Source organism: Typopeltis vanoorti, chromosome 10, assembly GCF_054136105.1.
Source record: "Typopeltis vanoorti isolate ZY-2024b chromosome 10, IOZ_Tvanoo_1.0, whole genome shotgun sequence".
NCBI classification, from domain to species: domain Eukaryota; kingdom Metazoa; phylum Arthropoda; class Arachnida; order Uropygi; family Thelyphonidae; genus Typopeltis; species Typopeltis vanoorti.
Window position 1 is genome coordinate 80,719,377 of NC_143558.1, and position 15,993 is coordinate 80,735,369.

General features: G+C 35.3%; 1 protein-coding gene across 1 annotated transcript in view; it reads left to right on the forward strand.

Annotated features, from left to right (window-relative positions):
- LOC150102538 (RNA polymerase II-associated protein 1) overlaps nt 1–15,993 on the forward strand; it is a 754,864-nt gene that overhangs the window by 268,533 nt on the left and 470,338 nt on the right. The window contains exon 13 of the mRNA XM_090399226.1: nt 3,685–3,831. Within this exon, the coding sequence (XP_090255352.1) occupies nt 3,685–3,831 (147 nt within the window). The remainder of the gene's footprint in view (nt 1–3,684; nt 3,832–15,993) is intronic.

Genomic DNA, 15,993 nt, shown 5'->3' on the forward strand with positions numbered 1-15,993 from the left:
AACCTGTGTTTGGTCTGAACTCAGCTTATTCTTCATGTTTTGTTTCTCTTCCAGAATTTTTCATAGCCTCTTGTCACATTGTTTTCTTTTTTTTCTTTCTTTCTTTCTTTTTTTTTTTTTTTCGTGGAATAGGTAATAAAAAAGCTCTACTCCACTTGTCTGGAATTTGACCCTCTGTTCATGCCTTCTGAATTACAACTGTTATTTGAGCATTTTTGTTCAAATATAATCTCTTTTTCTTTCTCAAGTATTAATATGTACTCCTAATGACATCCTTCTTGAATATTTACTATCACAGTTCTGTTTCTTCTTTCTTTCTTTCAAAATAATTATTCTAGCCAGCTAGAATATCTTTAGTTTTCATGTCACCTTTATCATCTCTGATTCTTTTTATAAAACTCTTTCCAGCATTTTAAGCTTTATCAGTAGCATCAACTACAAGTTGCTTTCTTGAGATATGATTCCAGTAATGTACACATAGTGTACATCTAAATTTATATATATATATATATATATATATATATATATTTTTTTTTTTTTTTTTATGAAGAATTAAATTACTAGAACCGAGATTTAAGTAAAAAGGTTTTAATATAAACACACTACTAGTTTCGGCCTGTAATAGCCTTCTTCAGGTGACATTATAAAAGAAAAAACACTAAACATTGAGGGTTAAAAGACTATGAACAACACAGACAGTCTTTATATTTAATTAGCATGAAAACGTTGTAGTTGTATTTGAAGCTGTTCTTTCGTTCGTTGCATTGTTGGGAGAGTGCGTGTTTGCTGCATCACGTGAACGCCAGTACATGATTACAGCTGAATGACTATCTGGGAGGTTGTAGCTTAAGTTGTTATTTAGATGAACAGGATTGAAGATGATTTCTTTAGATTCCACAATTTTTCTCTCTATTTCGTCACTGCAATGGAAGATGTTAGTAGATTTTTCCCAGCAGACTTTGTGACTTTGGTTATCATCATTAGGATTAGCCGAGAAAAGGATATGACTTGAGAATGCACTCGCTCACTGTCTCTTGTAAGTAATGTCTCTCATGTGTTCTTCCATACGCATTTCGACAGATTTGTCTGTCTGCCCGAAATAAGGAATATCGCAGTCACATAATATTTTATATACACCAGGGTATTTGAGTTGATGATGACAAGGTTTTGGGTGGCTAATTAAGGAACGGATCTTTGGAAGTGGAGTGAACAAGGTTCTGATATTGTATTTTCTTAGAACTTTTGCTAATTTGTGTGAAACAGTACTTATGTAAGGAATAGATATATTGCCTTTGATATAAAGGCAATATATCTATTCCTTACATAAGTACTGTTTCACACAAATTATATGAACCGAGTCAATGATCATTCTGTCATTGCCTTTGATATAAAGGCAATATATATATTCCTTACATAAGTACTGTTTCACACAAATTAGCAAAAGTTCTAAGAAAATACAATATCAGAACCTTGTTCACTCCACTTCCAAAGATCCGTTCCTTAATTAGCCACCCAAAACCTTGTCATCATCAACTCAAATACCCTGGTGTATATAAAATATTATGTGACTGCGATATTCCTTATTTCGGGCAGACAGACAAATCTGTCGAAATGCGTATGGAAGAACACGAGAGACATTACTTACAAGAGACAGCGAGCGAGTGCATTCTCAAGTCATATCCTTTTCTCGGCTAATCCTAATGATGATAACCAAAGTCACAAAGTCTGCTGGGAAAAATCTACTAACATCTTCCGTTGCAGTGACGAAATAGAGAGAAAAATTGTGGAATCTAGAGAAATCATCTTCAATCCTGTTCATCTAAATAACAACTTAAGCTACAACCTCCCAGATAGTCATTCAGCTGTAATCATGTACTGGCGTTCACGTGATGCAGCAAACACGCACTCTCCCAACAATGCAACGAACGAAAGAACAGCTTCAAATACAACTACAACGTTTTCATGCTAATTATGTATAAAGACTGTCTGTGTTGTTCATAGTCTTTTAACCCTCAATGTTTAGTGTTTTTTCTTTTATAATGTCACCTGAAGAAGGCTGTTACAGGCCGAAACTAGTAGTGTGTTTATATTAAAACCTTTTTACCTAAATCTCAGTTCTAGTCATTTAATTCTTCATAAAACTATGTATGTTAACCGAGTCAATGATCATTCTGTCATACATATATATATATATATATATATATATATATATATATATAAAACGTACTATTAACTCGGGGTTGGGATATGTTCATTTTTTAAATTAACTGACTTAAACCCTAGAATTATAACACAATGACATTTATTTGAAAAAAATGCAACATGTTTCGTCAAAAATGACTTCTTCAGGCGATAAGAACATAGAAAGATAATAAAAGACACTTAAATTAACATTGACACACTCTAAAGCTATACAATTATAAAGCCATAATATTCAACTGTAAATTACAGTTATTATGAGCTTGAACTACAGTCCGAGTTAAAGTTCTATTGTTGTACACCTGTGCGTGTGTGGAATCACGCTATCTCCAGTATCTAATAGTAGAGTTGAAAGAGTCTGCCAAATTATAGCTAAGATTATTATTCAAATGAAAATTATTATTATTATTATTATTCATCTGTACTGTCAGATGAAGAACTGAAAAAGGAACTACAACATCTTAAATGGACCTTTAAAAACAATGGCTACTCTCTAAAAAGTATTAACAACCAATTATCCCGCCGTCAACGTAACAACGTAGAGACACAGGACGACTCCAAAGGTCATATCGTCTTGCCATATATCAGCACACTATCCAAAAAGCTGAGCAGAATTCTAAAGAAGTTTAACATAAAAACGTGCTTCTCGACTCTGCCAAAAATAATATCACGCTTCAACAACTATAAACAACCTCACAACCTTCTACAATTCCCACGTGTATACAAGGTCACTTGTGAATGCCGAAAGCCTTACTATGGGCAGACAGAGAAATCTATCTTACTACGTCTCGAAGAGCATCAGAGAGACAATGCTTATAAGAGAACCAGAGCAACTGCTCTGTCGGGCCATGTCCTGCTTTCAATAAACACGAACAACGAAGGCCACCAACATGAAATAAATTGGACATTGACTTCAAACCTACACATCAGCCATGATGAAATAGAGCGCCGCATTGTCGAGTCAAGGGAAATCACCTTAGACCCTTTTCATTTGAATAATAATCTTAGCTATAATTTGGCAGACTCTTTCAACTCTACTATTAGATACTGGAGATCGCTTGAATTCCACACACGCACAGGTGTACAACAATAGAACTTTAACTCAGACTGTAGTTCAAGCTCATAATAACCTGTAATTTACAGTCGAATATTATGGCTTTATAATTGTATAGCTTTAGAGTGTGTCAATGTTAATTTAAGTGTCTTTTATTATCTTTCTATGTTCTTATCGCCTGAAGAAGTCATTTTTGACGAAACATGTTGCGTTTTTTTCAAATAAATGTCATTGTGTTATAATTCTCGGGTTTAAGTCAGTTAATTTAAAAAATGAATATATATATATAAAGTGTATAAAATATATCTCCTAATTTGCTCAATTATTTACTTAGCAAACCACAATCTAAACCAGATGTTGTATTATGAATGCAAAGCAAACATGTCACAACTGTGTGTTGTTCTCATTTCAATTTTTTTTTTGTTCTTTAGATATGTTTAGATCAAGTATTTCCTTGGAACCGTGGATATATATCACCTTTTTTGAAGCACCCTGATGCACAAGATATCAAATTACAGAATGAAGTTAACAGTGATAAGCTTACTGATATTGAAATTATTAAAATGGATGTAATTCAGGTAATATCATTTATTTATTTAACTTGCACCAGATATGTATTTAAAAAGTATGACTGATATATAATACAATTGAAAAATGACTTGAATAAAAAAATTAGAATAATCAAAGAAAATAAGTTGAATTATTTGCAATTCTAATTTATTGCATAGAAAATAATTATTACCAAACATGAATTAGCATCTAAATTTACGTTGTTTTTAGATTATATAACCATGTGAACACATACAAATATAATATAAATTATAAGAAAACTGTTATTTGAAAGCATTTACAAAATTAGAATAATTTATAACGTGGTTCAAAATATTATAAAAATGCAAAAATAAATGCACACAAATGACAGCAAACAGAAACATAATAATTAGTACTGTTGCATCACCCTTAGCTTTTATGACCATTCGTAAACTGTTGGGCATATTATTTACTAGTGGTTCACAGTCTTTTTTTTTATCAAAACCTGCCCATGTGGTCTGCAGACTAGAAACAAGTTAATTTTTGTCTCTTAAGGCAACTTCTTGAAGACATTTTTTATAATTCCACACAAATTCTCAGTGGGGTTTAAATCTGGTGAGTGTGCTGGCCAAGAATTACATTGATTTGCCTTTCTTTGAGCCATGTAGTAGTAGTGGTCTTGGAAGTGTGACAAGAAGCTGAATCTTGCTGAAAAAGGAAATCACCATCACACAAATCTTTCGATGCCAGTAACATAAAGCGCTCCAGAAATTCTTGGTCATCATCATCATCATCAAATTCCTGCTATGTACCCTCAAGGGGTGTACAGGATATGACAGTACTACATGAAAAAATTACATCATTACTAACTTCCTATCTACAATTTTCCTCCAAATCAGTCTGTTACTTGTCAAGACTTCAACATTATCAGATCTTATATTTCTATCATCTAAGGCACTTTGTACCGTATCAATCCACCTATATCTTGGTCTTCCTCTGGGTCGTTTTCCTGCCAACCTGGCAGAGAACACTTGTTTTGCTAATCTTTCCTCTCCCATTCTATTTAAGTGACCATACCATCTGAGATTAGCTCTGCTAACGCATTCCTGGATGCTGACAATGTCAAGTTCTTTCCTAATATCCTCATTTTTAATATGATATTGCCATTGATGCCATCTGTTCACGCCTCTAATCTTTCTCAGGACTCTCATATCTGCAGTCTCTAGTCTTTGGTCAAGTGTTTTACTTCTGACCCAGCTCTCAGATCCATAAGTTAAAACTGGTTTGAACACAGTCTTGTATACAGCTAATTTAGTGTTCCGACTAATTTCTTTCTTATTCCATATGAATTTATTCAATTGACTTCCCACCATACCAGCTTTGCTGATTCTGTTGTCTATTTCTATATTTAATTTACCATCTTCAGTAAAAGTTGTGCCTAAGTAGCTGAAATGTTTTACTTCTTCCACAGGTTCTCCATTCACAACACAGTTGACATTTTCAATGATTCTGCCTATTTTCATTGTCTTTGTCTTTTTATTGCTGACCTTCATACCATATCTTTTACAACAGCTATTCAATTTAGTCAGAGAATCTTGCAGACTTGTAGCGGATTTATTTAGAAGTATAACATCATCCGCATAAAGCAAAGAGCCGACATTAACATCTCCAATTTTGATATCAGGTTTAACACCACATTCCTTCATAATGTGATCCACATAGATAATGAATAACAGAGGGGATAATGTACATCCTTGTCTCACACCAGATTTAACATTAAACCATCTTCCTGTACTTCCTTCAATTCTAACTGCTGACTCACAACTCAAATGAAGACTAAGTATTGCTTGATATAATGCCCCATTGACACCATATAACTGCAGCGTATTGAATAGCTTCTCTCTTGGCACCTTGTCATATGCCTTTTCCAAATCGACAAAACTTAAATACAGATCTTTGTTATATTCCCATGCTTTCTCGACTATTTGTCGTAAAGTGAAGATCTGATCCTGACAGCCTCTATTTGGCCTGAATCCAGCTTGTTCTTCACCAAGCTTTTCTTCCACAATTCTTCTCAACCGTTTCTCAAGTATACTTGCATAGATCTTGCCAGGAACACTCAGTAGGGAAATACCTCTGTAATTCTCACATTCAGTTTTATTTCCCTTTTTATATATGGGTACTATGAGAGCTCTACTCCAATCATCGGGAATTCGTCCCTCTGTCCAGGCTTTCTGAACTATGCAGTGCAGCCACTGTAAGACTCTTATACCACCATACTTCAGCATTTCTGGTCGAATATCATCTACTCCTGCTGCCTTTCCACATTTCAAGCCTTTGATGGCTTTTTCTACTTCAAGTATGGATATGTATTCCTGACTGCATGCATGGTCAGTGTTTTTTATCACTGTGCTGTCGTCACTGCTTGTTTCATTTAGCAGTTTTTCAAAGTAATTACTCCATACTTCAAGGATATCTTTTTCTCCTGTTTTCATTTCACCTTTATAATCTCTAATTCCTTTTACAGCACTCTTTCCTCCATTCCTAAGCTTCTTCAACAACCTCCAGAATATTTTGCCACCTTCTTGATATTTATTTTCTATATTCTTGCCAAAGTCCTCCCATGACTTTTGTTTAGCTAGTTTTACACACTGTTTAGCTTTCTTACATTTGTCTCTGTATTCTGTAAGAGTAAAAGCTGACTTATTTGCCAGGAACTTTTGATATGCTTTCTTCTTTTCCTTCACTGCCTTTAACTTCCTGTGTCCACCAGGGAGTTCTGATTTTTTTATCCTTGCACACAACCTCACCACATGCCTCTCTGGCAGAATCAATCAATGTTTCCTTCAGAGTTTGCCACTGAATCTCCAAGGTTTGATTCCTGTTCTTAAACTCTTTCATTTTCTTTTCAATTATATTTCTGTATTTTAGTCTACAGTTCACATCTGAGAGCTGCTCAACTTTTATTCGCTTTAAAACTTTCTTACATGTTATTCTTTTCAATATGAAATTCAATTTTATCCTGCTCAAGACTAAATAGTGATCACTTCCAATTTCAAATCCTCTGTACACTCTGGTGTCCTGCACCAGGGAGAAAACATCACTATCAACAATAACATAGTCAATGAGACTTTTCTTATTCCTAGCCTCTTCTCTCCATGTGAATTTGTGCACATTTTTATGTTGGAACATGGTGTTAGTAATAACCAGTCCATGTCCTGAGCAGAAATCCAACAGATATTTGCCATTATTATTAGCTTTGCTCTTTTCTCCAAATTTTCCCAAAATATTTTTGTATGTCTCACAATCATTTCCTACTCTACTATTTAGATCCCCAACAAGGACCAACTTTTCATTTTTCATTGTGTCAGTTGCTTTTTCTAAAGCCTCAAAAAATTCCTCCACTTCTACCTTAGTAGAACCTTCTGTGGGACCATAGGCACAAATAAGTCTCATTGTCCAGTTCCCCATTCTCATATTTGCCCACATTACTCTACTTGAGACTGACTGCCATTCAAGAAGATTAGCCTCGTATTTTGTGTTGAATACTATGGCTACTCCTTCTTTTCCTTGATTGTCATTGCCTGAATATAACATTTTGTATTTATTGCTCAGAAAGATCTCACCAGTTTTGGTCTTTTTTGTTTCAGTCACCCCTATTATGTCGATCTGGTACTTATCTAATTCCTCAGCTAGCTCCATTTCTTTGCCATTCAGGCTTCTTACGTTGATAGTACCGATCTTTAACTCTGGTGATGTTGAGTTGGGGTTTGTTTTCAGATTTGTTCCAGTAGCTGACTTTTCGCTGTTCGCCCTGGTTCCCTGGCGAAAACAACGGGGGCCTTGTTTAACCGGGCGACGCCCCAGCCGGCATGAAATTTTGTCATGTTGTACCATCATTTTTTATTTTGGTTTAACCAATAAGAATACAATTTGGTCAGCTAAATCCCAAATTGCCTACACATTGGAATTAATTCTTTTGTACACGATACATAGCAAATTTCACTGAATGTTTCATGCTTCTTGCTTAAGACATCATACCCGTATCCTTTGATGACCATGGGACACACAAAACATACTTTCATTGCTAAAAAGTTTCCAGACCTCTTGACCCCCACAACAGTCTTTGTTGCATCATTGCACTCTAGCCGACTTTTGCTCGCAAGTCATAAGTGGCTTTGTCTTAGGTATTTAAAACCCAATTTGTGAAATCATCTCAACATCATAGATTTAGATACATTCACACCTTGTTCTTTCCATCTCCTGTTAAAATACCTTACACTTCGGAAATGATTTTTCTTCATGATATTCTCATGCTTGCTTTGAGAACATTTCAATTCCTTAGCTATAAACTGTTAAGTTTGGCCTTCTTTGTGTAGACACCAATGAAACTTCTTAGCTTCCAATATATCACTCATTTGACCCATGTTTATCAAATGATTAACTGAAATCCACATGCAAACGATTCCTCACACACAAGTCAGTCCCACAACTACTGAAATATATACTATTTCTATGCTCTCCTCAAAACCAATCAGAAAAATTTGAAATATTCTAATATTTTGAATCACATTAAAAATTATTCTAATTTTGTGAATGTTTTCAAAATAACAGTTTTCTTATAATATATATTACATTTTTATCTGTTTACATGGCTCTATAATGTACAAAGTACATAGAATTAGATGATGCTAATTCACATTTGGTAATAATTATTTTTTATAGGGTAAATGGCCCCACCTACTCCCTATACAGAAACAACATAGGCGTTAGCTGATTTTTTATTTTATTTTATTTTTATTTTTTTATGGAATAAATTAGAATTGCAAATCATTTAACACATTTTCTTTGATTATTCTAATTTTTTGATTCGGAGGTGTGTGTGTGTGGGGGGGGTAACATTGCACTTCACTAGATTTCTCTTATTATTATTATTAGATGCTTATTGTAATTAAATGTGAAATAAGTCATAAGGTTTGTCCTGCCTAACACTAATTAATCTTCTCTTTGTTATTATTATTTGAATTTTATTTTATACAAATAATTCAAAAGCAAGATCAGTTACTGGTTGAAGCTAAACATGAGACAAGATCTTGCCTATAAGGAATGTGGAAAACTGACCAGAACTGCTGCTATTCTAATTTCTGATTCTCACCTCCCCACAGTGTACCTTATTATTAGGTTTTCACTAAGTTGTTGAACAAATAAAGATGGGATGGCATTTTGGGACTTGCTGACCAAATAGTATTCTGTTAGCTGAATACCAGATACATCAGAAGCACACAGAAAAAAAAAAAAAAACATGCAAATAGAGGCTATGCAAATTATGTAAATAGCATTCTAGGAAAATGCATGTATATTCAGAGATATCAGCAAACATCATATTTAGTTTGAACAAAAATGCATACACAATTTCATTACTTTGATAATAAGATTGTGCTTGTTGACTGATGCAGTGGTGATTCTAGATGATTAATATTTGCAACTTTAGGTGGTAAAACTTGGAAATGAAATCACTCCCATGAATAGAAAGACTGCATCTTCCTGTAAACTATAGTGGTATGAGGCTGATATTATTAGTACCACCATGAAATATATTGATACACACACACATTCTGAATAATCCTTCCCACAGTTTCATTCCACAAGTGTGGGCAATTATGGAATGAAACTGTGAAAGGTTTCAGCAAGATAGTGCTTTGCTATATCACGTTGAAAACACTTCTTTATCTGTCTATATGATGTCTATATTTAAGTTGATAACTATAGCTATAATGGACTGGGGAGCTCAGTGCCCTGTTCTAAACCTGATTAAATAGTTGAGGGGGACTAAATGAAGTCACATATGGGGAATTATTTCTGGATGTAAACATTTCCAGTGCTGAGACACTTTCATGTCATGAAAAATAGATGATAAAGTTTCATGAAATTTATCAGAAATATGTGGAAAGTTTACACTGTGAACTCAATGTCATTTATCTAAGCCAAAGGTTTAGACCACTTCATCAAAAGGTAATATTTGATTCCATATTCCTGTGATGTTCTGAAAATTTTGGCTATCATAAAGAAACTAACACAGTTTCTTTATAATAGTAATTAGGCATTATTAAAAACACATCATATATTATTGCCAGCTGCAGCTGGCAATAATATACAAGATTTCCACTGTTTTCATCAGGAAAGTGATGCAAAGAATAAAATGTCAGCTAATGGAATGTCTTCAGAAGCATTGTAGATTTTCCACTATTAGTGTATGAAGTCAATGTAAAAGAGGTACTGCTAGCAGAGGAATTACAATTCTCTGAATGGATAAAATAATTGAAAACTTTAAATTTATTACAGATTATTATTATTATTACTACTTGACACCTCCAGGGAGTCCAAAGACTCATCAAGGGCACCTACTCTACAACTCTCTGTATCCACCACCAACTACAACAAACCACAAGTACACTAACGCTATCTACCACCCACACCACCACCACTGGTATTTTCACAGACAATCACAAACAAATTATATAAATAATAAATATAAAATGATTGATTCATGTAGTGTCAAGGAAAATAAGAAAGGCATGCTATAGTATTCAACATTAAGATAAACTTCTGGAATGGAATTTCCACTAGAGGACTGCAACACACCAGACCATTGGTAAAGAACTTTGGAAAAAAAATAAGTGCTATTTTTTGTGGCAATTGGTGATATTTATTGCATTTTAGTAGAATCTTGTTTATTTTTGATAACATAGTGTAATTGTGTGATTTTGTGACTATGTGTGTTTGTTGCTGACTTTTTACTTAATTTTGAAGCTTGTGGAATGGATGAGGCTGAAATGCTTGTTAATGATAATAGTAGTAGTGTGAGATACGATGAGAGAATGGAAATGCAAGTGAGATAGCGAGACACAGCATAAAGAGGAGAGTGAATATTGGAGGTGGTAGTAAATTGAGTGTATATGGAGATGATAAGCATAGTAATATAATGGCCTGTGGGAAGTGAGTGGAAATAGTTGATATGAGGTAAGTAATGATAAATGTGATGGGCAGGAGTGGTGGGGAAATCACAACTAACTAGTGGCATGGGCATGACAGTTTATAGATCTAAACACAAACTGCTGTGTTTATTTACCAATGCCAGCATCAGAAATGAGGAAGATGAAATTGTTTCACTGATTAAGTTTGTTGTCCAAAAATTGTTGGAATTTTTGGACAACAAACTTTGGACATCTATCATCTTCATCCAAACATGCTTCACTTGGAAGTGAAGCATGTTTGGATGAAGATGATAGATGATATCCTGACAGGAATGGAAGAATATGATGTTTTACATAAGGATAAAAAGGGCAGGAGGGGGATGCTGCTGGTGACAGCAAGGAAATTACGTTCATATAAGATAGAGACATGAGAGGGAAACTGATAACAGTTTTGAGGCATTATGGTATGAGGTGGATATCAATAAACACCATAGGAGATTCACAGGAAGTGGTATTTAGTTGGATCGTGTGGGTTATCTAGCGAGAAAGTTATAAGTGAACGAGGATCTGAGAAGTAAGAGGGTATAGTGTTTTCGGTATAGGATGGACACAAAGTCATGTAAGAGAGAGGGTCTACATAAGGCAGTATGACATAAGATGGAGGCCATCAGGATGAGAAACTTATCAGGCTGTCATTAAAAGCCCAGATATCTTGTAGAGAAATGATAAGGAAATGTTAATAAAATTACTTTAGTAAACGAGAGAAGAGTGATTTTAATTAGGGAAATATAAATCATAATAGGAAAAATTTATTTCTTGGGTTTCAGAAAGTAACTACTTTTGGCATATTTACCAGATATATAGCATTGTTTAATGCTAAGAAGAAAGGTAATGGATTTGATCATAGCATTAAACAATGCTCATGATCTGCCTATGATCTGTCTTCATAACTGAAAGTAGTTATGAAGTAATCATCTAGGTGACCACCCACTATGCAGAAGTATGTGGATCACTTGGGTTGGTTATGGAAAGATCAGGAGAATAGCTTGGAGCAGTACTATTGTATGTGGAATTAAGTGGAAAGAAGATCAATGCTGTTTGGATCCTGAAATATACATCAACAATGCCTCAGTATATTCTGAAAGTTAGGAGGTTAAATAGAATGAAATGGATTATGTAAGTAGTCTTGTAAGAAGGCATTATTATTATATGACACCTTCAGGGAGTCCAAGGACTCATACTCTACAACTCTCCGTCTTCACCACTGAATCCACCGACTACAAAGAGCTGCAACTACACCAACGCCATCTACTGCCAACCACCACCACCTAGTATTTTCACAGACAAATCACAAACATCCATGCCCATGGCAGGATTCGAACTCACAGCCTTTTGGCTTGAGAGTGGATATACTAACCACTCAGCCAACCAGGCAGGCATTATAAAGCAGTATAAAGTGGATCCCTCAAGGAAGCCTGAAATCCTTAGTAGACAAGTCTCTGGGTGGCAGATAGGAAAATGCCTCTCACATGAGGAAAAATGAAATACTTCTCGTAGACCAGCAGGCAACAGTAGTATTTGATCCAGAATGGGTGGCTGCAAACAGCATCTGTTTCTCATGTTAGGAATGGCTGAACAAAGGTTGAACAGATCAATGTCACTCTGCTAACTAAAAATGAAACAATTGAAATCTGGTACAATCTGAGAGCTCAAAGAAAAAATACAATATACTGGTTCAGATGTTGCTTGGATAAACAGTCTGCATAACCAGGTGAGCAATTAGCATTGGATCATCAAGTTACCTGCCGAAAGAAGTGCAGTAAGAATGGAACTAGCAAGGCTCATGTTATCAGTAGGAACTTGGAATTTCTGTACTTATTGGCTCCTAGAAAGCTGAACTTGCTTTGCAAGGAGATGGAGCAGTACTGGTGTGACGTTCTTCAATTAACAGAAATATACTACACAGAGTAAGGAGAGATGAAAGGTGGAAGAATCTGAGAATAGTACAAAACATGAAGCAGGGGTTGGATTTCTTCTCAGTAAAAGAGGAAGAGAAGCAATATTTGGATATAAACCATAAATGAAAGAATGATAATGGCAAGGTTTGCAGCAAGACCATGCAGCATCACAGTGGTCCAGGTATGTTAACCTGCTTCAAAAAAGCATTGAAGAACAAATAGTTATCATATTAGTTAGCAACCTAGAAGCAGACTCGGAATTAGTACCAAAGAGATATACTGATCTTTGGAGGAGATTGGAATGCCAAGATCAGTACAGATAATAAGGGATGAGAAAGAATAATGGTTAAATATGGATAAGTAATGTTTTAATTTGCCTTGAAGCATGACATGATAATTTGCAATAAAAAATAAATCATAAAAAAATGGCAGTCATCTTATGATACAAAAAGAAAGTGCTGGACACAATACTCATAAGCAAGAGATGGGCTGCATCAATCCAGAAAGGACAAACGTTGATTCATGATAAACAGACATGGAATTGAATCATAGCTTAGTGTTTGCGACTATCAAATTGAAACTCAAATGACAAGAGAGGGCAGTTTCAAAAGTCAGAAAGATTATATGAACGTTTAGTGAGGAAATTGCAGAGAAAGTGTTCAAGGAAGAATTGGGATCCATTATGGGAACTTGGAAATACATATGACAAACTTGTTCCAAGAATCAAGAGAGCAGTAGAAGAAACAGTTCCAGAGATTTAAAAAAAAAAAAAAAAAAAAAAGCCAAAGAAGAGGTGTATCTCACAAGAGACATTAAAGTTAATTAAAGCATTAAAGATTAGGAGAAAGAGCTCTGTGAAAACAGAACAGTATAGTACAGAGTGCAGTGAAGTAAAGAAGGTGGTTAGATGAGACAGGATATTGATAAATGCTGTGGTGAATACAGAACAAGAGAAATATACAAAATGATTGATCAGAAACATCAAAAAGAAATGGAGCACAAAGCAATGAATTGAAGAAAGTGTCACCACCAAACAATGAAGGAGAGTCAGATATACTGATGGACAGGGTTATAAAGTCATCAAGTCAAGCCCAGGGAATGTTAAAAAAAGTTTAATTTTCTTGACCAAAAAGCTCTGGAAAAACTTTTATTGGGATTATATTGATCAAGTGTATATAATAAACAACTAAGTTATACCAACTAGTTTCACCAACTAAGTCCGTTGACATCTTCAGGGTACATAACTGATGTAAGGCACTAAAAAGTAAAAAACTGTTACAAACTGAAATCAACCGATTCCAATTATATTAAACAAAGAACAGAGCACGTACAATACATTCATAGAGTGTGGATGATCTCACTTGTTGTTATTTAGGAACGTTCTATAGTTGGCACTATAATTCAGTTCTGGCGAGTTGAAGGATCTGATAAGGGTCTTCCAGATCACAGGCAAGATTAGTCCTTGGCTCCTGTTAAGGTTTTGTGTACAGCGGGCAACTTGTGGCCTCCTTAAAAATTCGGGAGCGGAAGTCCTCCTCCGTGTAAGGAATTGTGCTTCTATCCCACTCTGTGGTATGGTTCGTTCTCAAGAAATGAAAAGCTAAACCCGATTTTTCTTCTCTGTTATTATTGACGTCACCTATGTGTTCTTTTTGCCTAATATCAAGGCTCCTTGAAGTTTGGCCGATGTAATTCAACCTGCACGAGCATGGTATGTTATAAACTCCAGCATATTTGGAGAAAGGATGGCTATCTTTTGGAGATCTTAAGAATTGTCTAATCGTTTCTGTGGGTTTAAAGGCCACTCTTATTTATGTGGTCTAAGGAGTCTAGCAATCTTATTTGAAACTGTCCCTAAGTATGGAATGACGATGGTAGAAATATAATGTACATCATCTTGTTGTCTTTGTCGGGGTTCAGAGAAAAGTATCTTGTGGACGAGTCTTCGAGGAAATCCATTCATGATAAGGTTGGTGGATATCAGGGATAGTTCTTCCTGGAGGTCTTGTTGATCTGTAGTAAGGAGAGAGGCATGGTTCTTCAACATGTGTACAATACTAAGTTTCTGAGAAATGTGGTGTGAAGAAGTGAAATGTAAATAACGTCCCGTATTGGTAGGTTTGCAGTAAACAGAGAGGTTGATACCACCATTCGGAAGCTTCTTAATTAAAGTGTCCAGAAATGATAATTGGTTATCTTCTTCAAGTTCTAGAGTGAATTTGATTGTGTGGTGTAGAGAGGTGATTTTCTTAACAAAGTCGAACAGGTCCTTTTTTGTGTGGTTCCAAACGATAAAGATATCATCCACGTATCTCCACCATAGTGTAGGTTTAGGGTCTGTTTGAGTTAAGATTTTACTTTCAAAATCCTCCATAAAGAGATCAGCACAAGATGGTGAGAGGGGACTACCCATTGCAAGGCCAGTCAATTGCTGATATATGGTTTTATTCCATAAGAAAAAGTTTGATGTTAAACAATGACGGAACAGAGAAGTAATGTCTTGTGGGAGCAAACTTCCTAAAATGGTGATCACTTCCTCCACAGGGATGTTAGTGAATAGAGATGTAACATCCAGGCTGGCGAGTAAATCCGTATTTGAGATAGAGATGTTGTTCAGTTTCTCAACGAAATGTTGCGAATTTCGTATATAAGTGTCCGAATTATGGATGTGAGGTTTGAGGAGGCCTGCCAGGTGTTTACATCACAGATAAGTTGGTGAATTGATTCCGTCCACAATCGGGCATAGTGGTATTCCATTTTTGTGTACCTAGCGCCATATAGTCTTGGTGTTAGTGGATGCATGGATTTCAATCTTCGTTTTAAGTCCAGTTCTCCATATGAATATAAGATTAACAGCTTATTGTCGGATACATCAACCTACCGTGTCCTAGTCACAGACCCAACGCTAAAGAACCACAATGATACCAAAGATTTAATACGTCATATGGAGAACTGGTCTATAGACTTAAAACGAAGATTGAAATCCATGCATCCACTAACACCAAGACTATATGGCGCGCCTAAGGTACACAAAAATGGAATACCACTATGCCCGATATCTATATCTGATAATCCACCAACTATCCCTGATATCCACCAACCTTATCATGAATGGATTTCCTCGAAGTCTCGTCCACAAGATACTTTTCTCTGAACCCCCGACAAAGACAACAAGATGATGTACATTATATTTCTACCATCGTCATTCCATACTTAGGGACAGTTTCAAATAAGATTGCTAGACTCCTTAGACCACATAAATAAGAGTGGCCTTTAA